We start from the raw sequence: 23,547 nt of genomic DNA on the forward strand, positions 1-23,547 counted from the left end.
CAAACCAGTAAAGGCTTCAATGAAAGCTCATCCAGCACATCCCAATCTAATTTCCAGTACCCCCTACCGAAGAGGCAGACTGGTGACCTCACCTGCAGAAGCACCCCGTCGTGATCAGAAAATAAAACAGGCAACAGCTGCCTAGACAACTGAACCAAGGACCTAGACATAAAAATATAGTCAAGCCTCCGCTTGAGGTGGAACCAGTCATTGTCGGAGTAGTGTGCAGGCCTCCATCAACCAGACCATGGCAAGCCATTAGCCTGGTGATGGCGCCTGCACTGCTATCCTCCCTACCCCTAAATCTATATTAAAATCCCCCACATCAACAATTGCCTATTTGTGGCGCCAGACAGTCCACCATCTCCTTCCTGTCTGCCGCCACCTGTGTGTAACGAGTATTACCGAAGGTGGCCTCCCTTCCTGTTCGGGCGGTGCTCGGCGGTCGTCGTCGCCGGTCTACTAGCTGCCACCGATCCCTTTTTCCTTTTCGTTTGGTTTTGTCTAATTGATTTCACCTGTTTATTGTTTGGTTGTTAGGGTGGTGTTATTTAAGTTCGTTTAGCCCGTTTATGTTTGTGCGGGCTTGTCTCTCTGTTTGTATATGAGGTTGTTATTTTCATTGGGGTTTTCCACAGTCTGGATTTATTTTTCCAGTTTTGGACTTTATTCAAGTCGGAGTTTTACGCCAATGTTTTTGACGTTACCAGTTGTTATTCTGGTTGGACATTAAAAAGTGGTTTTCCCCATTTCCTTTGCTCTCTGCGCCTGACTCCTTACTCTTGTCCTCATTGAGTGTAACACTGTGGCCCGTACATCCCCACTAATCTATATCTGCAATCCCTTAAGGTGACATCCACCCCCAAAACCCTCCCCTGCATAACCATAAAAAACTCAGCCTTTAGCCACACAAAATCCCTACCCCGGATGAGTGCAACCCACCTATAGCCCAAACCGACTCCTCTTTCCCACTCCCTCCTGAATCTGTTAACATCCCCTCCATCCCTCAGGTGAACCTCCTTTAAAAAACAAATGTCAAAACCCACACCCTCTAAATAACTAAAAACCGCCCGCTTAACAAACTCCCTTAAACGCTTACATTTAAACTAACAAAAGTTATAGTAGGCTCCATGAAAAAAATTATAAAACAAAATCAAAAACAACCATCAACAAACTACTAACCCCCCCCCCCCCCCCCCCCCCCCCCACCCCCCCCCCAAAACAGGAGTCTCACTCGATGCTCCATCTACAGCGGCAGGGACGCCGTCTCTCCCCCCGACGTCCACCCGTCTTCCTCCATCTCACCAACCCAGGATGCAGGAAGGGTGTTTGGCTCCCGAGTGCCCTGCATTCTGGGTTGACCACCAAACTCCTCCACTTCCCCAGCCCCGTATCTGGTTGGTAGAGAGTAGGGAAGCCCGTGTCCCCAAACAGGAACTGCGACCCCTGTCGACTATATTAGCCACGACTTACCGTTCTTTGTGCAGCTTCAAATGTCGAACAAAGTTGGAAGTTGTTGCTCCTCTGTCTGTAATTTTCTTCCCAGATGTTTTGCAAGTTGCAATCCGTTTTTTGTTGATACAGCGTAGTCTTTATATCCGAAAATAACAATTACTTAATTACATCAAGCGTCCCAATGGTAAAACGTTTGATTTAATTACATCAAGTGTTCCACTGGTAAAACTTTGATTTAATTACATCAAGCGTTCCAATGGTAAAACGTTCGATTTAATTACATAAAGTGTTCCAATGGTAAAACGTTTGATTTAATTACATCAAGTGTTCCAATGGTAAAACGTTTGATTTAATTACATCAAGAGTCCCAGTGGTAAAACGTTTGATTTAATTACATCAAGTGTTCCAATGGTAAAATGTTTGATTTAATTACATCAAGCGTCCCAATGGTTAAACGTTTGATTTAATAAAATGTCCATAATATCTACATTAATAGGGGAATGATCGTGTATCACAATATTCCTAAACATAAAAATATATTCTCGATCTTCTATTGTGTTATTGATTGAATGTTTGTTCATGTGTATCTCTGTCTTGTTGTTTTTGTCACACTGCTTTGCTTTATCTTGGCCAGGTCACAGTTGTAAATGAGAACTTGTTCTAAACTGCCAACCTGGTTAAATAAAGGTGGGATTTTTTTTTTTTTTTTTATAAAAAAAATGTAGGAGCAGTATAGACCTAGTCTGTTCATTATGTACATCTACATGATGTATTGTTACACCGTGTAGGAGCAGTATAGACCTAGTTTGTTCATTATATACATCTACATGATGTATTGTTACACCATGTAGGAGCAGTATAGACCTAGTCTGTTCATTATAGACATCTACATGATGTATTGTTACACCATGTAGGAGCAGTATAGACCTAGTCTGTTCATTATATACATCTACATGCTGTATTGTTACACCATGTAGGAGCAGTATAGACCTAGTCTGTTCATTATATACATCTACATGATGTATTGTTACACTATGTAGGAGCAGTATAGACCTAGTCTGTTCATTATAGACATCTACATGATGTATTGTTACACCATGTAGGAGCAGTATAGACCTAGTCTGTTCATTATATACATCTACATGCTGTATTGTTACACCATGTAGGAGCAGTATAGACCTAGTCTGTTCATTATATACATCTACATGATGTATTGTTACACCATGTAGGAGCAGTATAGACCTAGTCTGTTCATTATATACATCTACATGATGTATTGTTACACCATGTAGGAGCAGTATAGACCTAGTCTGTTCATTATAGACATCTACATGATGTATTGTTACACCATGTAGGAGCAGTATAGACCTAGTCTGTTCATTATATACATCTACATGATGTATTGTTACACCATGTAAGAGCAGTATAGACCTAGTCTGTTCATTATATACATCTAGATGATGTATTGTTACACCATGTAGGAGCAGTATAGACCTAGTCTGTTCATTATATACATCTACATGATGTATTGTTACACCATGTAGGAGCAGTATAGACCTACAGTAGCTAGCTACTTATTTAGATTTAGTTTGACTGAATAAAACTGCCTTAAATATGTTGTGGTAAACATTTTTTATTCACACTAATCAATCAACACATTCCTGTCTTTGTATGTCTCAATATAATAGTATTATTTAATTAAATCCATTTAAAATAATCTTTGTCTGAAAATAAAATATGATCCTCAACTGCGTTTCCCACTCCAGTCAGCAGGCGGCGATGTGCGTCTTTCAGGCGATGCTGCCAGCGTGACGTATAATCTAGTGGACGGGTCTTCATAAACAGCTCGTCAACCACCTCGGTAGCTTGCTAACCAACATAGCCGAAAGATTCAAGCTATTTATACGCTTTCGGTCTATATTAGCTACCGTGTTTTAGACACACTTCTGTCGTATCTACTTGTAAACCTATTTAATTTAATATTACGTTATTCTTTTAGTCAGCTATAGTAGCTGGCTGGTTAAGTTAGCACTAGCCTAGTCGCTAATGATAGCTAGCTAGCTAACATCCCCGAACATGAGCTCCCTAAACTTCTCCCCTCCTGTTAAAGAAGAGGTCTGCTGGACGGAGAAAGAAGCTCTGGGGCTGAATATTGTCGTGAAAGAGGAGAAGGAAGAAGAGGATGTCACAGTAAAACAAGAAGTAGAGGTTGAGGCTGTTACAGTGAAAGAAGAAGAGAAAGACGTTTCAGTGAAAGAAGAGGATGACTGGTTCAGAGTGAAAGAGGAGGATGTTACAGTAAAAGACGAGGAGGAAGAGAAAGAGGAGGATGCGGTTTTTGGAGTGAAAGAGGAGGAGGGGGAGATTACTGTCACATTGGAGAAAGAAGAGGAGGTTGGAGATCTGTTTAACACCAGTAAGTACCGTCTCTGCAGTCGTTGAACCAATATGCAGTAAAGGGGTTCTACACTTTAATGTTGTTCTGTAGGAATGGCTGAAGCTACACTGTAACGTGTAGAACATCAAGAGTGGACCATCAACAAAACGTTAACAAGTGATAAAATGCATCCAATGACAATGCCTGAAATACTGTAGTCCTCAATATCTCCTATTAGATTAGCCCAAGATGTACTCTTAAAGGGGCAATCAGCAGTTGTCTGTCGTACCCCATCAGAACCCAAAATATAAGCTTTTTTTTACTCCAATGTTTGTCAGTAAAAGAAACAAACTTTGTATATCCTCAAAACATGGTTAAAACTATCATGTTGATATCATGGATTGTTGCATTTCTCCAGCCCCATCCCTCAGCTTTTTACCGAAACAGGCAAGGAGTACGCTTGTTATTGTGTCTACTGCTGATTGCTGCCTCCGTTACTCCTCAAGGTCCAAGGACTGTATGTTATTTTCAGAGGTAGACTGGCTCTGGTAGCTAAAATAGTCAAATATTCCATCTAAATGTGAATCGATTCTCAATTGTGATACATTTCTAGAAACATAAATCGCTGTACTTTCATATCACATAAAAAATAATTTCACACAATACTTTCATATCACATCAAAATAGGTAACAAGTCACGACGCCCCAAACGGTAAACCAAATTGGTTTCTCGTCATTTCTCCTTCCTTCAGGCTTCTTTTTTTTCTCTGGACTTTACATGGCGGTTGGCAACCAACTTTAAGGTGCATTACCACCATCAACTGGACTGGAGTGTGGACCTCAGTTCATCTTTCAATCACCCACGTGGGTATATACCAAGACAGTCATGAAGAGGGCACAACAAAACATTTTCCCCCTCAGGAGACTGAAAAGATTTGGCATGGGTCCCCAGATCCTCAAAAGGTAATACAGCTGCACCACCGAGAGCATCCTGACCGGTTGCATCACTGCCTGGTATGGCAACTGCTCGGCATTTGACTGTAAGGCGCTACAGAGGGTAGTGCGAATAGCCCAGTACATCATTGTGGCCAAGCTTCCTGCCATCTAGGACCTATATAATAGGCGTGTCAGAGGAAAGCCCACAAAATTGTCAGAGACTCCAGTCACCCAAGTTTTAAACTGTTTTCTCTGCTAACGCACGGCAAGTGGTACCGCAGCACCAAATCTAGTACCAAAAGCCTCCTCAACAGCTTCTACCCCCAAGCCTTAAGACTGCTGAACAATTCATAAAATCACCACTAGACAATTTACATTGACCCCCCCCACCCCCCTCCCTTTTGTGCACTGCTGCTACTCGCTGGTTGTTTGTTACCTATGCATAGTCACTACACCCCCACCCTCATGTAAAAATCAAATTTTATTTGTCACATACACATGGTTAGCAGATGTTAATGCGAGTGTAGCGAAATGCTTGTGCATCTAGTTCCGACAATGCAGTAATAACCAACAAGTAATCTAACCTAACAATTCCACAACTACTACCTTATACACACAAGTGTAAAGGGATAAAGTATATGTACATAAAGATATATGAATGAGTGATGGTACAGAGCGGCATAGGCAAGATGCAGTAGATGGTATAGAGTACAGTATATACATATGAGATGAGTAATGTAGGGTATGTAAACATTATATTAAGTGGCATAGTTTAAAGTGGCTAGTGATACATGTATTACATAAAGATGGCAAGATGCAGTAGATGATATAGAGTACAGTATATACATATGAGATGAGTAATGTAGGGTATGTAAACATTATATTAAGTGGCATTGTTTAAAGTGGCTAGTGGTACATTTTTACATAATTTCCATCAATTCCCATTATTAAAGTGGCTGGAGTTGAGTCAGTATGTTGGCAGCGGCCACTAAATGTTAGTAATGGCTGTTTAACAGTCTGATGGCCTTGAGATAGAAGCTGTTTTTCAGTCTCTCGGTCCCTACTTTGATGCACCTGTACTGACCTCGCCTTCTGGATGATAGCGGGGTGAACAGGCAGTGGCTTGGGTGGTTGTTGTCCTTGATGATCTTTATGGCCTTCCTGTGACATCGGGTGGTGTAGGTGTCCTGGAGGGCAGGTAGTTTGCCCCCGGTGATGCGTTGTGCAGACCTCACTACCCTCTGGAGAGCCTTACGGTTGTGGGCGGAGAAGTTGCCGTACCAGGCGGTGATACAGCCAGACAGGATGCTCTCGAATGTGCATCTGTAGAAGTTTGTGAGTGCTTTTGGTGACAAGCCGAATTTCTTCAGCCTCCTGAGGTTGAAGAGGCGCTGCTGCGCCTTCTTCACAACGCTGTCTGTGTGGGTGGACCAATTCAGTTTGTCCGTGATGTGTACACCGAGGAACTTAAAACTTTCCACCTTCTCCACTACTGTCCCGTCGATGTGGATAGGGGGGTGCTCCCTCTGCTGTTTCCTGAAGTCCACAATCATCTCCTTTGTTTTGTTATAGTTGAGTGTGAGGTTATTTTCCTGACACCACACTCAGAGGGCCCTCACCTCCTCCCTGTAGGCCGTCTCGTCGTTGTTGGTAATCAAGCCTACCACTGTAGTGTCGTCCGCAAACTTGATGATTGAGTTGGAGGCGTGCATGGCCACGCAGTCGTGGGTGAACAGGGAGTACAGGAGAGGGCTCAGAACGCACCCTTGTGGGGCCCCAGTGTTGTGGATCAGTGGAGATGTTGTTAACTACCCTCACCACCTAGGGGCGGCCCGTCAGGAAGTCCAGGACCCAGTTGCACAGGGCGGGGTCGAGACCCAGGTTCTCGAGCTTGATGACGAGTTTGGAGGGTACTATGGTGTTAAATGCGGAGCTGTAGTCGATGAACAGCATTCTCACATAGGTATTCCTCTTGTCCAGATGGGTTAGGGCAGTGTGCAGTGTGGTTGCGATTGCGTCGTCTGTGGGCCTATTGGGTCGGTAAGCAAATTGGAGTGGGTCTAGGGTGTCAGGTAGGGTGGAGGTGATATGGTCCTTGACTAGTCTCTCAAAGCACTTCATGATGACGGAAGTGAGTGCTACGGGGCGGTAGTCGTTTAGCTCAGTTACCTTAGCTTTCTTGGGACAGGAACAATGGTGGCCCTCTTGAAGCATGTGGGAACAGCAGACTGGGATAAGGATTGATTGAATATGTCCTTAAACACACCAGCCAGCTGGTCTGCCCATGCTCTGAGGACGTGGCTGGGAATGCCGTCTGGGCCTGCAGCCTTGCGAGGGTTAACACGTTGAAATGTTTTACTCACCTCGGCTGCAGTGAAGGAGAGCCCGCAGGTTTTTGTAGCGGGCCGTGTCAGTGGCACTGTATTGTCCTCAAAGCGAGCAAAAAAGTTATTTAGCCTGTCTGGGAGCAAGACATCCTGGTCCGCGACGGGGCTGGTTTTCTTTTTGTAATCCGTGATTGACTGTAGACCCTGCCACATACCTCTTGTGTCTGAGCTGTTGAATTGCGACTCTACTTTGTCTCTATACTGGGACTTAGCTTGTTTGATTGCCTTGCGGAGAGAATAGCTACACTGTTTGTATTCGGTCATGTTTCCGGTCACCTTGCCCTGGTTAAAAGCAGTGGTTCGCGCTTTCAGTTTCACGCGAATGCTGCCATCAATCCACGGTTTCTGGTTTGGGAATGTTTTAATCGTTGCTGTGGGTACGACATCGTCAATGCACTTTCTAATGAACTCGCTCACCGAATCAGCGTATTCGTCAATATTGTGGTTGGACGCAATGCGGAACATATCCCAATCCACGTGATCGAAGCAGTCTTGAAGCGTGGAATCAGATTGGTTGGACCAGCGTTGAACAGACCTGAGCAAGGGAGCTTGTTGTTTTAGTTTCTGTTTGTAGGCTGGAAGCAACAAAATGGAGTCGTGGTCAGCTTTTCCGAAAGGAGGGCGGGGGAGGGCCCTATATGCGTCGCAGAAGTTAGTATAACAATGATCCAAGGTTTTACCAGCCCTGGTAGCACAATCGATATGCTGATAGAATTTAGGGAGTTTTGTTTTCAGATTAGCCTTGTTAAAATCCCCAGCTACGATGAATGCAGCCTCAGGGTGTGTGGTTTCCAGGTTTACAAAGAGTCAGATAAAGTTCGTTAGGGCCATCGATGTGTCTGCTTGGGGGGGAATATATACGGCTGTGATTATAATCGAAGAGAATTCCCTTGGTAGATAATGCGGTCGAGATTTGATTGTGAAGAATTCTAGATCAGGTGAACAGAATGACTTGAGTTCCTGTATGTTGTTATGATCACACCACGTCTCGTTAATCATAAGGCATACACCCCCGTCCCTCTTCTTACCAGAAAGATGTTTGTTTCTGTTGGCGCGATGCGTGAAGAAACCAGCTGGCTGCACCGACTCCGTTTGCGTCTCTTGAGTGAGCCATGTTTCCGTGAAGCAGAGAACGTTACAGTCTCTGATGTCTCTCTGGAATGTTACCCTTGCTCGGATTTCATCAACCTTATTGTCAAGAGACTGGACATTGGCGAGTAGTATGCTAGGGAGTGGAGCACGATGTGCCCGTCTCCGAAGCCTGACCAGGAGACCGCTTCGTTTGCCCCTTTTACGGCGCCGCTTAGGGTCGCCGGCTGGGATCAGATCCATTGTATTGGGTGGAAGGCAAAACACTGGATCCGCTTCGGGAAAGTCATATTCCTGGTTGTAACGATGGTGAGTTGACGTTGCTCTTATATTCAGTAGTTCCTCCCGACTGTATGTAATGAAACCTAAGATTACCTGGGGTACCAATGTAAGGAATAACACATAAAAAACAAAATACTGCATATTTTCCTAGGAACGCGAAGCGAGGCGGCCATCTCGGTCGGCGCCGGAAGTAGGAATTAGGAACGGTACAGATTACCTCAACGAGCCTGTACCCCCCACACTGACTCGGTACCGGTGCCCCCTGTATATAGCCTCCACACTGACTCAGTACCGGTGCCCCCTGTATATAGTCTCCACACTGACTCGGTGCCCTCTGTATATAGCCTCCACACTGATTCGGTACCGGTGCCCCCTGTATATAGCCTCGTTATTGTTATTCTCATTGTTACTTTTTATTATAACTTTTTATTTTAGACTACTTGGTAAATATTTTCTTCTTCTTGAACTGCACTGTTGATTAAGGGCTTGTAAGTAAAGCATTTCACGGTAAAGTCTAAGTTGCTGTCTTGACGGATTTGTAAAAAACGGTTTGTCATAAAACACTATATATATATATATTTTTTCTTTTTTAATGTTGCTGACACCACTCCCCAGAGGTGTCTCATTATTGGGATTCATTGCTGATTCCTACCTGTAGCTCACTATGAGGTGTTTAGTGATACAGGTTAAGGGCCCTGTTGGAGATTGGTGGTTGGTAGCGGAGTCGAGGGAACAAGCAGGGTTGGACACGGCCATGTTATTATCCCACACACAGTCTCTGTGGTTCATATGAACATATGAAATTCATATGAAAGTCTGTGTGACAGCTTGGAGAGACAGCTGACTGGAGGGAATAGACCCCAATGGGCCTGTAATGGGCTAGCTACCCATGTTGGCAGTCTCCGACTCTGCTTCAGTATGTTGGAGACACCCGCTAATTGCTACTGAAAGTCAACAAAGGAACATACCCCTGGCGCCCCAGCTCTCGCAGGCTCAAGATGGCTCAACGACTGATCACACGGCTATGGACCCAGGAATGGAAACGACTACGAGTAGGAACACAGCACATGAGACAACCATAACAGCAGCAGGACACACACTTCAGGTGTGCAGCTGTGGTTGGGAGAGAGTAACATCAGCAAGGGGGTTAAGGATCCATCAAGGGAGGAAAAGGTGCATGGTAGAGCAGAAACAGGGACCTCGCATTGACCAGTACTTCTTACGAAGCAGCCAGTCAAATCAGTCGAATGAAGAACAGCGACGGGATGCAAACCAAAGTTCGCAGAGCATCAGCACCCCTGTAACGGAGGAGGATAACACATGCACAGAAATGCCGGTGGATGAACTCACCCAACCACAGAGATCTCTAAAAGAGGAAAAGGTCAAAGGGCACAGACCGAGTGTGAAGTGGCCCAAAGCTGTTGAAAAGAGAGAGTGGGAAACAATCAACAACGACCTGACAAAAATCTTGGAACAACAGGTAGGAACAGCAGAGAAAAAGCTTGAAAGGATGGGAGACATTATCTACCACTACGGAGAAGAGCGCTTTGGAGTAAACGAAAGGAGAAGTGGCAAGACACCACCCGCGCCAGACAAATCTAGGAGGCAGCAAGAGATCGAGATACTTGTCAGAGAGAGAAGGCAGCTGAGAAAGCAGTGGAAGAAGGCCTCTGATGCAGAGAGAGAAGGTCTCATGCTACTCCAAGCAGACATCAAATGTCGGCTGGCAACCTTGCGAAGAGCGGAAAACTTAAGGAAACTTCGTAGGAAGAAGGAACACTCAAGAACACGGTTCTATAAAAAAAAACTTTAAGTTTGTCAAAGACCTCTTCGCAAAGGAAAAGTGCGGAATCCTAAAAACTCCAAAGCCAGAACTGGAAGAACATCTGGAAAAGGTCCACCAGGACACGAAAAGGCATGAGCAGATAATCATCCCACATGACATCCCACCTATTCAACCACCAGAATTCAATCTGGACACTGACCCTCCAAAATGGAAGGAAGTAGAGAACGTTGTCCGACGAGCAAGAGCGGCCTCGGCTCCTGGGCCTAATGGAGTACCATATAAGCTCTACAAGAATGCCCCGTATGTTCTACGCTTTCTTTGGAGGCTCATGAGGATAGTGTGGCAGAAGGAAATAATACCAAAGGCATGGCGAAGGGCTGGTGGTGTGCTAATCCCGAAAGAGAAGGATGCGAGAGACATCAGTCAATTCCGACCAATCTCCCTTCTCAACGTCGAAGGGAAGATCTTTTTCAGTATAATAGCACAGAGGCTGTCCACTTACATGGAAAGGAACAAGTGCATTGATACATCTGTACAGAAAGCAGGCATTCCTGGTTTCTCTGGTTGCCTGGAACATACTAGTATGATTTGGCACCAGATCCAAACAGCTAAGAAAGACAAGAGAACTCTATGTCATCTTCCTCGACCTGGCCAATGCCTTTGGCTCAGTTCCCCATAAACTCCTCTGGGAATCCTTCAACTTTTTCCACGTACCAGAACCCATCACTACACTGGTAAAGGCCTATTTCCAAGACCTGCAATTGTGTTTCACAACACCTGACCACAACAACATGGCAGCACTTGGAAGTGGGCATAATGGCAGGCTGTACAATTTCACCTCTGGCCTTCACTATGGCCATGGAAGTCATCATCAGGGCATCGAGATGGGGGGTCGGCGGTGAGAGAACTAAGGAAGGGCTCCGTCTCCCACCTATCCGAGCATACATGGATGACATGACTACACTGACCACTACAGCATGCACCAGGCGGCTACTTGCAAAACTGCAGGATAACATCAAGTGGGCCCGGATGAAAATCAAGCCAAGCAAATCTCGAAGCATCTCCATAGTCAAGGGACAGCTTAAAGATGTGAGGTTCTGCATTGGAGATGACCCGATACCAACGGTGTCTGAGCAACCCGTCAAGAGCCTGGGTAGATGGTACAACGAAAGCCTCCGGGATAAAGATCAAGTGCAGCAAGTAAGACAGGACATCGCCGACGGTCTTGAGAACATCAACAAGACCCTACTGCCTGGGAAGCTCAAGCTTTGGTGCCTACAGTTTGGACTTCTCCCCCGGGTAATGTGGCCACTCACCGTCTATGAGGTCCCAATAACAACAGTGGAGAAGATGGAGGGAACCATTACCTCATACGTGAAGAAATGGCTGGCTGTCTCATGATGCCTGAGTAACATCGGCCTCTATGGCAAAGGGGTCCTTGAACTACCTCTTACAAGTCTAACGGAGGAGTACAAGTGCTCTAAAGTAAGACTTCAGATGACATTGAAGGACTCCAAAGACCAGACCATTAGCAAGGCTGCACCTCCCCTACAAACTGGACGGAAATGGACATCATCCAATACTGTGCAGCAAGCAACATCAGCCTTGAGACACCAAGACATTGTGGGGAATATCCAGCATGGAAGAGGAGGCTTTGGCCTGGCAGCAAGCAAACCAACGTTCCATAAGGCAACAACATCTGAACGCAGGAAGCTGGTGGTCGAGGAGGTGCGCAGACAGGAGGAGACTGCAAGAAGTGCAAAGGCTGTCTCTCTTGCTAAACAAGGGCAATGGACGCGGTGGGAATGCCTGGAGAGGAGAAAGATCAACTGGAGTGAGCTTTGGCAAATGGAGGCAAGCAACATCAGCTTCATCATAAGAGCTGTTTATGATGTGCTTCCATCACCAAAAAACCTACATCAATGGTATGGCGAGGACCCGACCTGCCCCCTCTGCCCAGCTCCAGCGACTCTCAGGCATATAATGACAGGTTGCAAGACCAGCCTCTCACAAGGCCGCTACACCTGGAGGCACAATCAGGTCCTCAAGAGCCTGGCTGCAGCACTTGAGACCAAGAGGAGTGCAACCAATTCATTACCTCCAAAAACAAGCAATCCCGTCAAAACAACAACATTCATCCGGGAGGGACAGAAAAGGCCAAAGCATCCTCCTACAAAGCCAGAAACTGGACACCTAGGCATGGCCCGGGACTGGAAGATGCTTGTCGATATTGGCCAGCAACTCATTTTTCCACCTGAGATTGCTTCTACCAACCTTAGGCCAGACATGGTACTCTGGTCCCCTTCACGAAAGGCTGTGTACATCATAGAGCTCACAGTCCCGTGGGAAAACTCTATTGAAGAGGCCTACGAGCGTAAGAAACTGCGTTACACAGAGTTGGCAGCAGACGCAACTCAGCGTGGCTGGAATGCAAAAGTCTGGCCAGTTGAAGTGGGATGCAGAGGATTCGTGGCTTCTTCCACCATCAGGTTGCTGAAAGAACTTGGAATCCATGGACAGGCTCTGCGGCAGACCGTCAGAGCAGTTTCTCAAGCAGCTGAAAGAGGAAGCCAGTGGATCTGGATCAAACGGAAGGACCCTTGCTGGGCTATAACTTCATGACCCCCCCCACCCTCACCTGAGAACCCAATTCAGATCCCTCCAACTTGAGGAGGGCATATGAGGTATGCGGTCAGCTGTAGGGCTGGCTCAGGGAAGAGGACGCCCCTGCCTTGCATAGTCCCGTGGGAAATCTTTTTATTTTTATTTTTATTTTTTATCCCATTTTCTCCCCAATTTTCGTGGTATCCAATCGCTAGTAATTACTACCTTGTCTCCTCGCTACAACTCCCGTACGGGCTCGGGAGAGACGAAGGTCGAAAGCCATGTGTCCTCCGAAGCACAACCCAACCAGCCGTACTGCTTCTTAACACAGCGCGCCTCCAACCCGGAAGCCAGCCGCACCAATGTGTCGGAGGAAACACTGTGTACCTGGCCCCCTTGGTTGGCGCGCACTGCGCCCGGCCCGCCACAGGAGTCGCTGGAGCGCGATGAGACAAGGATAACCCTACCGGCCAAACCCTCCCTACCCCGGACGACGCTATGCCAATTGTGCGTCGCCCCACGGACCTCCCGGTCGCGGCCGGCTGCGACAGAGCCTGGGCGCGAACCCAGAGACTCTGGTGGCGCAGTTAGCACTGCGATGCAGTGCCCTAGACCACTGCGCCACCCGGGAGCCCGTGGGAAATCTTAATTGGGCATGGGACACAAGCTAAGGCTTGATCACCCTTTAGCTGGCCACCTTTGATGAGGGTGTTTAGTGATTAAATGCCGAAACACCCACTGATTCGAAGGCACACTACTGAGGATGTGTCCCAAAATTGACATCTTAACCCAGTCTAAGAAATAAACCTCCCATGCCACTCTGTCAACATCACGGCAAATCTCATGTGAGTGCATACCATCTATTGGCACAATGGACAGTTTTAACATCTCGTCCCGTGTTTTATGATTCATTCATAACCTGGTGGCTGGTAAATGCTGCCATGGGATGGCAATGTTTCAAATAGACCTAGCTTGTGTATCACTATCACTTGCTATCACCAGAAATACTTTAAGAAATGAGGATATTGGAAACTCCTTTCGATTCGTATTAACAGCTTAAAGAAAATAACATTGGCATGACTTACCCTCCGTGAACAAGAAGCACAACAATACAAATGTGAGATAATTAACTTGTTCTCTGTAATATCGTATAGCTTTGCAATCGTAACATTACGTACTTTCAAGGAAAATAGGCATGTTTCTCGACTCATACCCTGACTTTACAAAGGGATTTTGTGAGAATTAGCTTACGAACTGCGTGTCTTAAGTGTTTTTTAAGTACAAAGCGGTTGATTTTGCAATGACACAAACATTATATTAAGCAGAACATTCAAACGAGCCTTAAAGTTATAATCCAAAGTAGTGTGAAATGAACTCATAAGCAACCTGGAAATGGAGGTTACTTCCCTGAGTTTTCCCCCATTCACATTCAGAATACATTGTGAAAAACTAAAATCTTTGCTCACCATTCTTGCTCCAGGCAGATATACAACATCAATAACTATCGGTTTCCTCATTAGTGGGGAGGAGTTTCTACAACCAGATTGTGTGCGCATCGCCCTCTTGCCTCATTTTAATTAAACATAGAAAGGGGCCTATACTTTTGGTCTCCAATAATCTGGCACACTGCTTAGGATTTCATCAACTTTAACTTATTTCTATTCTACAATCATCGATGTCACTACTAATGTGAAAACAAGACAAAATATGACTATTCTTGTTCATTTTAAGACATTTGTCAAATAATCATTATATGTTCATTACAGACGTCAATTGTTTTTCCAACATCATGGCTATGCTGCGCTGTTGGCATCACCTTTAACAGTGGATTTCTGCTGTTGTGGGCCTTAAACCATCTGTCTGACTTGTTGTTCACACAGGAGAGAGACGGGACTATCGTGAGTCCTCTGGGGAGCCTCAACAACATCATGATGATGACAAGGTAGAGCAGAGTCTCTCCACATCAGAACACCTCAAGAAACACCTGCAGATTCCCTCCGGGAAGAAATCTATTTGCTGCTCTGACTGTGGGAAATGTTGCAAATCTTCATCAGAACTTAAAATACACCAGCAAGTCCACACAGGGGAGAAATCATACTGCTGCTTTGACTGCGGGAAACGTTTCTCAAGATCAAATTCACTAAAAGTACACCTGAGAATTCACACTGGAGAGAAATCTCACCACTGTTTTGATTGTGGGAAGAGTTACTTAAGATTAAAATCACTAAAAGTACACATGAGAATTCACACTGGAGAGAAACCTTATAGCTGTGATCAATGTGGGAAAAGTTTTACTATATCTAGCTGTTTGACTATACATCAGAGAACACATACAGGAGAGAAACCATATAGCTGTATTCAATGTGGGAAGAGTTTCACGACATCTAGCCAATGGATTGTACACCAGAGAACACACACAGGAAAGAAACCTCTTAGCTGTACTCAATGTGGGAAGAGTTTTACTCACTTAGGCAGCCTGTTATCACACCAGAGAAAACACACAGGAGAGAAATCTTATAACTGTGACCAATGTGGGAAGAGTTTTACTCAGTCAAGCAACCTGGTATCACACCAGAGAACACACACAGGAGAGAAACCTTATAGCTGTGATCAATGTGGGAAGAGTTTTACTAAATCTAGCAGTCTTATTGTACACCAGAGAACACACACAGGAGAGAAACCTCATAGCTGTGCTCAATGTGGGAAGAGTTTTGTTACATCTAGCCGTCTTATTGAACACCAGAGAACACACACAGGAGAGAAACCTCATAGCTGTGCTCAATGTGACAAGAGATACTCTGATAAAAGATCGCTGATCAAACATCAGAAAATACATACATGAAGGAGTTGTATCATGATATCAATGAAATAATGTCACAATGTAGAATGTTTTAACATTGTAGTAGGAGTATTTTAATGATGTCATAGTGTAGAATGTTTTAACATTGTAGTGGGAGTATTTTAATGATGTCATAATGTAAAATGTTTTAACATTGTAGTATGAGTATTTTAATGATGTCACAATGTAGAACCCGAAACGTTTGTCCCCTGTTCTATTGATTTCAACATGATATGGATATTAGCCTCAAGGGGAAAATCCAGGCTCTGAAATGGAAGAGTACTATTTATGAGATTTAACAAAAAGTGACTAACAAAAAAAGGGTTGTGTTACACTTACCATGTTGGCAACCCACTTGAATCAACATGTAGCTAGCTGTTTTCTACATATTGTCCTCTAACCAGGGATGTACACATTATTCCCAGATTCCGTGTGGTTTTTGGTCAGTTAGTTTTAACAGGACATGCAACCTCATCTCCCTCCTCTCCCACAATTGATTTCAATGTGATATCGATGAGATGATGACAAATAAGTGTTGGGTTCCTTTGTTTAGCGATCCCTAAATTTAAATGCGTCACTCCAAAATGTAGCTGACTGTCTTCTGCAGGTTGTCCTCTAACCAGTGAGGTGAAAGATATCTCCCATTTCCATGTGTTTTTTTAGTTGTGTTAGTTTCAACAGCACGAACAACCTGATTTCCCCCCTAATTGATATCAGTGATTTATTGCTACTTGTAAAAACAACAGCGTTTCTGGTGCTTGTGCAGTTTATAAGGAGCTTGTTCAAATAAATACAAGTAATATGATTATTGTGGCAGATGTTTGTGTAAATAGCACATTTTATGTTTAGGTTTTCAATATATCACAAACTGTTTCTGCATATTGGTTATTGATTTAGACACGTTAAAACGGTGTTTTGACATTGGGGCTATTCCACCTACCAAAATGAAATTAAAAAGACGACTATGCCCGACGTGAAAGTTGAAAATATGTATTTTCGGGTCGTTTTTTCAATGACTTGAAAACAACTTATTTTCAAAGTACTTGCACTCTATACACATGGACACACTATAATAAATTGGTCTATAATCAATTTTATTAACAATTTTACATCACTCCAGTATTTATTTACAACATTCAAATGCTAATTGTCTTTATTCCACTACTGAAGAAGCATGACTCAAATCACCTCATATTTCAAACATTCAGCCTGACAAAAGATACATGTTTTATTATTCCATGCCTCACCATTAAGTGAATTATTGCCAATACATATTAACAAAGGGGTGTACATTTGGTTTTGATATTTCATATTTACAATTCATGTAACATTTAGTAATCATAATTATTTATGCAACCAACTGACTTTTTTTGTGTACAATTATATTGACATCGTTATCCTGCTTTTAGAAAATCAGGGTTCATTCTCAGATGTGCCAACCCAAATGTACTAGAGCATGACATTGGGGACTGGGCCCAAATCCAACAACATGCCTATCGGATGAACCCTGAAAAGAGAGAGAAGCTCTGCAGTGAGGTGGGAAGTTACTATGGATATTGCAGGAGTTTCCTCTTGAAATCAGACATGTCCGCGGTAAGGACAACTTGGTTGCTGATTGTCTCAAGGGTGGGCAGTCAAAAAGTTTTGTGTTTTGCGTTTAGCCAGTGTGTTGCCATGGATAACAATTTATTTTGACTGCACGTTTTTCCGTATTGGAGATGGGTTTTGTTTGGGCTCGTGTCAAGGGGACGAGAGTTCTTGAAGCTAGTGAGTATTAGGTTTTTTTTGTGGGAAAAATAAATATTGTTTTTAATTGTTGTTAGACAGACACCATGTTTATATTGGTGAAGGTGAAGCATTGTAGTTGATTATAATGTGAAATGTAAGTTGTTTTCTGTTGGTGGTGAGCATTTTCTTGAGGTGTTAGTCTTTGGTTTTTCCATTTATGTTTTGAGGTTGTTCGTTAGCACATATAGCTCGTTAGCACGTATAGCTCGTCAGCACGTATAGCTCGTTAGCACGTATAGCTCGTTAGTCAGTATGTTTTACACCTGTGCTGGCTTGTCCATCTCGTTAGTGGGAAGGTGTTTCACCTGAGCTGGTCCAGGTTCTATTTAAGAGTGTCTGGCCCAGTGCTCCAGTTGTCTTGATAGATGTGGAGAGTCAACACCTTTAGTTGCTCCACCTTTTTGGTTTGCTTCCTGTCTTTATGTTTGTGGGTTTTTCTATTGTTTGACACTTCTTGGTTAGATTTAGTGGGTCTCATGGTGGGTGTCTTTTAGGTCCCAGTTGTTGTTACTAGTCAACTTTCAGTGGACACCCCCATAGTGTCTTTCAGAACCCCTCCTAATAAACAAGCCTATATTTTGGATTGGATATTGCATCCAATTAATATTTTAATCAATTGCATTTCCTTAAGGTGCTCAGTTGTCAGTCTTCAATATTTATTTTAATTGTTTTTTATTTGTTTTTTTCCATTGTGTTGTACCCTGTCTGAAATGTGCTGTATAAATAAAGCTTAATTTGATTTGAACAAATGAACAATCAACAGACTCTTGGTCCATCTAACTATGAAAAACAGCATCACATTTCCAGCCTGCTGAAGGCGTGGTGGAGTGGTAAACACCAACCCCGGCTCTACCAGGGGCTTGAGGTGGTCTCCCACAGCTCTGCGTATGTCATGTTCTGTGTCGCCTTGCTGTTCCATTTCTTGACTGCCCCTGCAACACAGAAAGAAACACATTTAGTCATATTATATAAAACACTCAAAGTAATGGATATGGAACATCTACAGCCTCAGTTACACCTCGCACCTAAATGTGACTTCGGTCATCTGATCACGCCAAGCTGCATTAGGTTCAGATCTACCAGGATGGGCATTGTGTTCGGAATTTGAGTCTGGCCACTGAATATAAATAAGCAATGTAAAGAGATTGGGTGAATGAGTGGGGGAAAAGTACATTTGACACAAATTACCTTCATAATATCAAATAAATGTGTGTGCCTGAGGGGAAGTTAACTCTCATACAGCCAAAAGGGGTGTGAAATTACACCAATATCAGTGGACAATTTGCACGAATGTAAATAAACATAGATGATGGAACATATTCCCTTTTTGCTGACGTGATGAACCGCTAAGGGGACATAAATATTTACCATCTAAACTATGTGTGACCTCTCACCTCTCTGGCTGTAGAAGTGTTCTTCCTAACCAGTCCCTCAACAGCTCTCTGACTGAGCTCCATCCTCACTGGGTCTTCAGAGGAGAGGAAGGCTGAGGAGGTATGGAAGGATGAATGGATCAGTCAGTCAATAAAGTGTCGAGCTGCTGTCTATGCTGTCTGACAAAATCACTATTTTAGTAGTTCACTAAAGTAAATAAGGCTTTATGACTGCTGAATACCAACTATCAATCACTTAGATCATGTATTTTCAGGTAGAGATACATCCTTGGGACGTCCCTAGCCCATTTTAGTTGACATTTAAATGGTTAAGGTTAGGGTTTAGGGTAGGGATAGCATTGACCATTGTGCATTCTTCTGTCTCTTTTACATAGCAGGTGTAAAAGAAACACAGACAAGACAAGTAGACACGCAGGTCATTGTAGTTTAAAAAATAGCATCCAATTATGCGTAACTGTATGTGGGTTTGTTTGAGAAGAACGTGATTGTCAGCCCTAGCAATCCATTCTAGCACCTCATCAGGCTCTGTAAAAGTCTTCATTGATGACGTGTTCCTTCTAATCCAGGGGACAGCATAGGAACTTCATTGAGTCCACTCAATACAAGCAGTGAACATCTGAAATTCACCCTCACCTTTGATGCGCATGAAACAAGTTATCTGGACATTTTTATTAAGAGGGAGGGGTGTGGCTTTAGCACAGACCTATACAGGAAGCCGACGGACAGGAATTCCCTGTTACGCGGAGACAACTTCCACCCTACACCCCTAAAGAATATCCTCCCCATCAGCCAATTCAGTCGCATACACAGGATTTGTAGTACACAGAGTGACTATGACAAACAAGCCGACTGTCTGGATGAGTGTTTCAGACAGCGGGGTTACCCACAGGAATGGCTGTATGAGCGTTTCAGACAGCGGGGTTACCCAGAGGAATGGCTGTATGAGCGTTTCAGACAGCGGGGTTACCCAGAGGAATGACTGGATGAGCGTTTCAGACAGCAGAGTTACCCAGAGGAATGGCTGGATGAGTGTTTCAGACAGCGGGGTTACCCAGAGGAATGGCTGGATGAGTGTTTCAGACAGCGGGGTTACCCAGAGGAATGGCTGGATGAGTGATTCAGACAGCGGGGTTACCCAGAGGAATGGCTGGATGAGCGTTTCAGACAGCGGGGTTACCCAGAGGAATGGCTGCTTGACGCAAGGGATCGTTATAAAAAATATAGTGGTGGAAAAAGTACCCAATTGTCATACTTGAGTAAAGAAAACATTTAAAATTGTATTTTAATCTTGTCACTATTAAACAAAAACATAACTGTTTGTACTTATTGGTAACCAGATCGTGAATACAACTCAGTTACCAAGTCTTTAGCCACACTGTGTTGTTACACTGGTGAGTAAAAACTCATGCTTCCTACACTTTAACTTTTTGTCTGAAAATACAATATACATTTTACTCAACTGTGTCCAGTCAGCAGATGGACTAGAGGTCTGTAATTTTTATCATAGGTACACTTCAACTGTGAGAGATGGAATCTAAAACAAAAATCCAGAAAATCACATTGTATGATTTTTAAGTAATTAATTTGCATTTTATTGCATGACATAAGTATTTGATACATCAGAAAAGCAGAACTTAATATTTGGTACAGAAACCTTTGTTTGCAATTACAGAGATCATACGTTTCCTGTAGTTCTTGACCAGGTTTGCACACACTGCATCAGGGATTTTGGCCCACTCCTCCATACAGACCTTCTCCAGATCCTTCAGGTTTCGGGGCTGTCGCTGGGCAATACGGACTTTCAGCTCCCTCCAAAGATTTTCTATTGGGTTCAGGTCTGGAGACTGGCTAGGCAACTCCAGGACCTTGAGATGCTTCTTACGGAGCCACTCCTTAGTTGCCCTGGCTGTGTGTTTCGGGTCGTTGTCATGCTGGAAGACCCAGCCACGACCCATCTTCAATGCTCTTACTGAGGGAAGGAGGTTGTTGGCCAAGATCTCGCGATACATGGCCCCATCCATCCTCCCCTCAATACATTGCAGTCGTCCTGTCCCCTTTGCAGATAAGCATCCCCAAAGAATGATGTTTCCACCTCCATGCTTCACAGTTGGGATGGTGTTCTTGGGGTTGTACTCATCCTTCTTCTTCCTCCAAACACGGCGAGTGGAGTTTAGACCAAAAAGCTCTATTTTTGTCTCATCAGACCGCATGACCTTCTCCCATTCCTCCTCTGGATCATCCAGATGGTCATTGGCAAACTTCAGACGGGCCTGGACATGCGCTGGCTTGAGCAGGGGGACCTTGCGTGCGCTGCAGGATTTGAATCCATGACGGCGTAGTGTGTTACTAATGGTTTTCTTTGAGACTGTGGTCCCAGCTCTCTTCAGGTCATTGACCAGGTCCTGCCGTGTAGTTCTGGGCTGATCCCTCACCTTCCTCATGATCATTGATGCCCCACGAGGTGAGATCTTGCATGGAGCACCAAACCGAGGGAGATTGACCATCATCTTGAACTTCTTCCATTTTCGAATAATTGCGCCAACAGTTGTTGCCTTCTCACCAAGCTGCTTGCCTATTGTCCTGTAGCCCATCCCAGCCTTGTGCAGGTCTACAATTTTAACCCTGATGTCCTTACACAGCTCTCTGGTCTTGGCCATTGTGGAGAGGTTGGAGTCTGTTTGATTGAGTGTGTGGACACGTGTCTTTTATACAGGTAACGAGTTCAAACAGGTGCAGTTAATACAGGTAATGAGTGGAGAACAGGAGGGCTTCTTAAAGAAAAACTAACAGGTCTGTGAGAGACGGAATTCTTACTGGTTGGTAGGTGATCAAATATTTATGTCATGCAATAAAATGCAAATTAATTACTAAAAAATCATACAATGTGATTTTCTGGATTTTTAGATTTTTCTAGATTCCGTCTCTCACAGTTGAAGTGTACCTATGATAAAAATTACAGACCTCTACATGCTTTGTAAGTAGGAAAACCTGCTAAATCGGCAGTGTTTCAAATACTTGTTCTCCCCACTGTATGTGTGCCCATGCATCTCTCAATCCAATGTTATCATGATTTGTTATCAGGGATATTATACTTTAGTAATCCACAATGACCTGGTGATGTAACAGTCTAATAATTACATTGTCTTCCATATTCCTACAGATACCTTGTAACTGGAGATTCCTTCAAAACGATTGCCTACAGTTACCGTGTAGGGCACTGCAAGGTTGGGTGACCAGGGTCATCTGGGACTGCCTCCTGGAGGAACTCAGATGTGTGAAGGCTACCTGTGTCCTGCGTAACTTCATGCGGATGGACACGAGGACCAGGAGCGGATCTACAGCTCGCCGCCGTGTCCCAGAGGAGGAGTCTGCTGCTCTGCAGGATGTTTCAAGGATGGGGTCCAACAACGCAGCAAGAGAGGCAATCCGTGTTCGGGAGAACTTCACCTCCTACTTCTTCAAAGAGGGTGCTGTTCCCTGGCAACACCATAGACTACACTATGCTCAACCAAAGGCTCTTTTAAGAGGGTGCTGTTCCCTGGCAACACCATAGACTACACTATGCACAACCAAAGGCTCTTTTAAGAGCCATCCACATTGCAATAAGAGTATTCTTCCATTTACTTAGCTATGTCAACTGCAGTTATTCAATTCCCATTTTCTCTCCCTTTGATTTCTACTTCTCAGGTGAGGGTGCTGTTTAGGTAAGGGTGTGATGTCTGTGCAAAAACAAAACAGGCTATTTTAAATCACCCATATTGAAAAAGTGTATAACAATTAGACACCCTATAACCCACACCTACACACTCATGTATCAATCTGATTGATGGATTGTGTTGTGCAGTAAGCAGGCTCAGGTGTATAACTGTGGCTCCTTCCACCTTCAAAGAATAGGCAAGAGGACCAACCATTGAGAATAGTAAGACACTTCATTATTTCTATAACTACGCTATATTGTTTGTCCTTGTGGGTCCGTTCATGTTTTTCAGCATAAAGTACTCAGCAGCCACTTAGTGTGGTGTGGACACCAGGTGAGGCCACACACAGATTCCTGTTGAACACTGTCGCTTTAACTATCTTATTTTCTCAATAACAGTCTCTCTCCTTCACTTCATCCCTCTCTCCCCTTCTCCCTAAATCCTCTAGGTTATATCAGCTGTGTCGGTGAACCCCTCCTGCATCTGAACTGGCTACATAGAGGGTACAGCATGTTCAGATGTGAGAGGTCACTTGGTCAGGTCAATAGGAAGTATTATTAAAGAGATGCTTTACATTGAAATACAGATGGATCATTAACTCTGGGACTACTGCATCCAAGGTCAGTTTTGCATTTCACCTCCTGATTGATGACTAACAATGTTAGAATAAAAACTAAAAACACAAGGCTTAAACATGCTCTCTCTCTCCATCTGTCTCTCGTCTGCAGACATGTTTTGATGTGAGAGGATGCCAACCCACAGTCCCATCATCGCCACCTCGCCTTCTTTGAAGATAACCTTTGTGCCAATTAGAGACACTATTATATAATTGTGATGAACTGAGAGAATATTTATGTAGCACTGTGATTCATTAATCATGTGCTGTCACGATCTTTGTTGGGCGAAATAGAG

General features: G+C 44.0%; 2 protein-coding genes across 2 annotated transcripts in view; both read left to right on the forward strand.

The window, feature by feature from the left end:
- The window catches only part of LOC129838978 (zinc finger protein 883-like), a 91,968-nt gene extending 68,812 nt beyond the window's left edge, over positions 1-23,156 (forward strand). The window contains exons 2-3 of the transcript XR_008756950.1: positions 22,098-22,968; positions 23,084-23,156. The gene's annotated coding sequence lies outside the window, so the exon portion shown is untranslated. The remainder of the gene's footprint in view (positions 1-22,097; positions 22,969-23,083) is intronic.
- Positions 3,290-18,303, forward strand: LOC129839002 (zinc finger protein 501-like). Its single transcript, XM_055906268.1, has 2 exons — positions 3,290-3,871; positions 14,797-18,303. The coding sequence occupies exons 1-2, from the start codon at positions 3,532-3,534 to the stop codon at positions 15,756-15,758; spliced, it is 1,302 nt and encodes a 433-aa protein (XP_055762243.1). The 5' UTR covers positions 3,290-3,531; the 3' UTR covers positions 15,759-18,303.
- Positions 23,157-23,547: the final 391 nt, after the last annotated feature.

This window comes from Salvelinus fontinalis, chromosome 40 (genome assembly GCF_029448725.1).
Source record: "Salvelinus fontinalis isolate EN_2023a chromosome 40, ASM2944872v1, whole genome shotgun sequence".
In the NCBI taxonomy this organism is placed as follows: Eukaryota; Metazoa; Chordata; class Actinopteri; order Salmoniformes; family Salmonidae; genus Salvelinus; species Salvelinus fontinalis.

Coding starts and splice junctions, on each gene's coding strand:
- LOC129839002 (XM_055906268.1), top strand. CDS start 3,532: ATGAGCTCCCTAAACTTCTCCCCTCCTGTTAAAGAAGAGGTCTGCTGG. Junction 3,872..14,796: donor TGGAGATCTGTTTAACACCA/GTAAGTACCGTC, acceptor TTGTTCACACAG/GAGAGAGACGGGACTATCGT.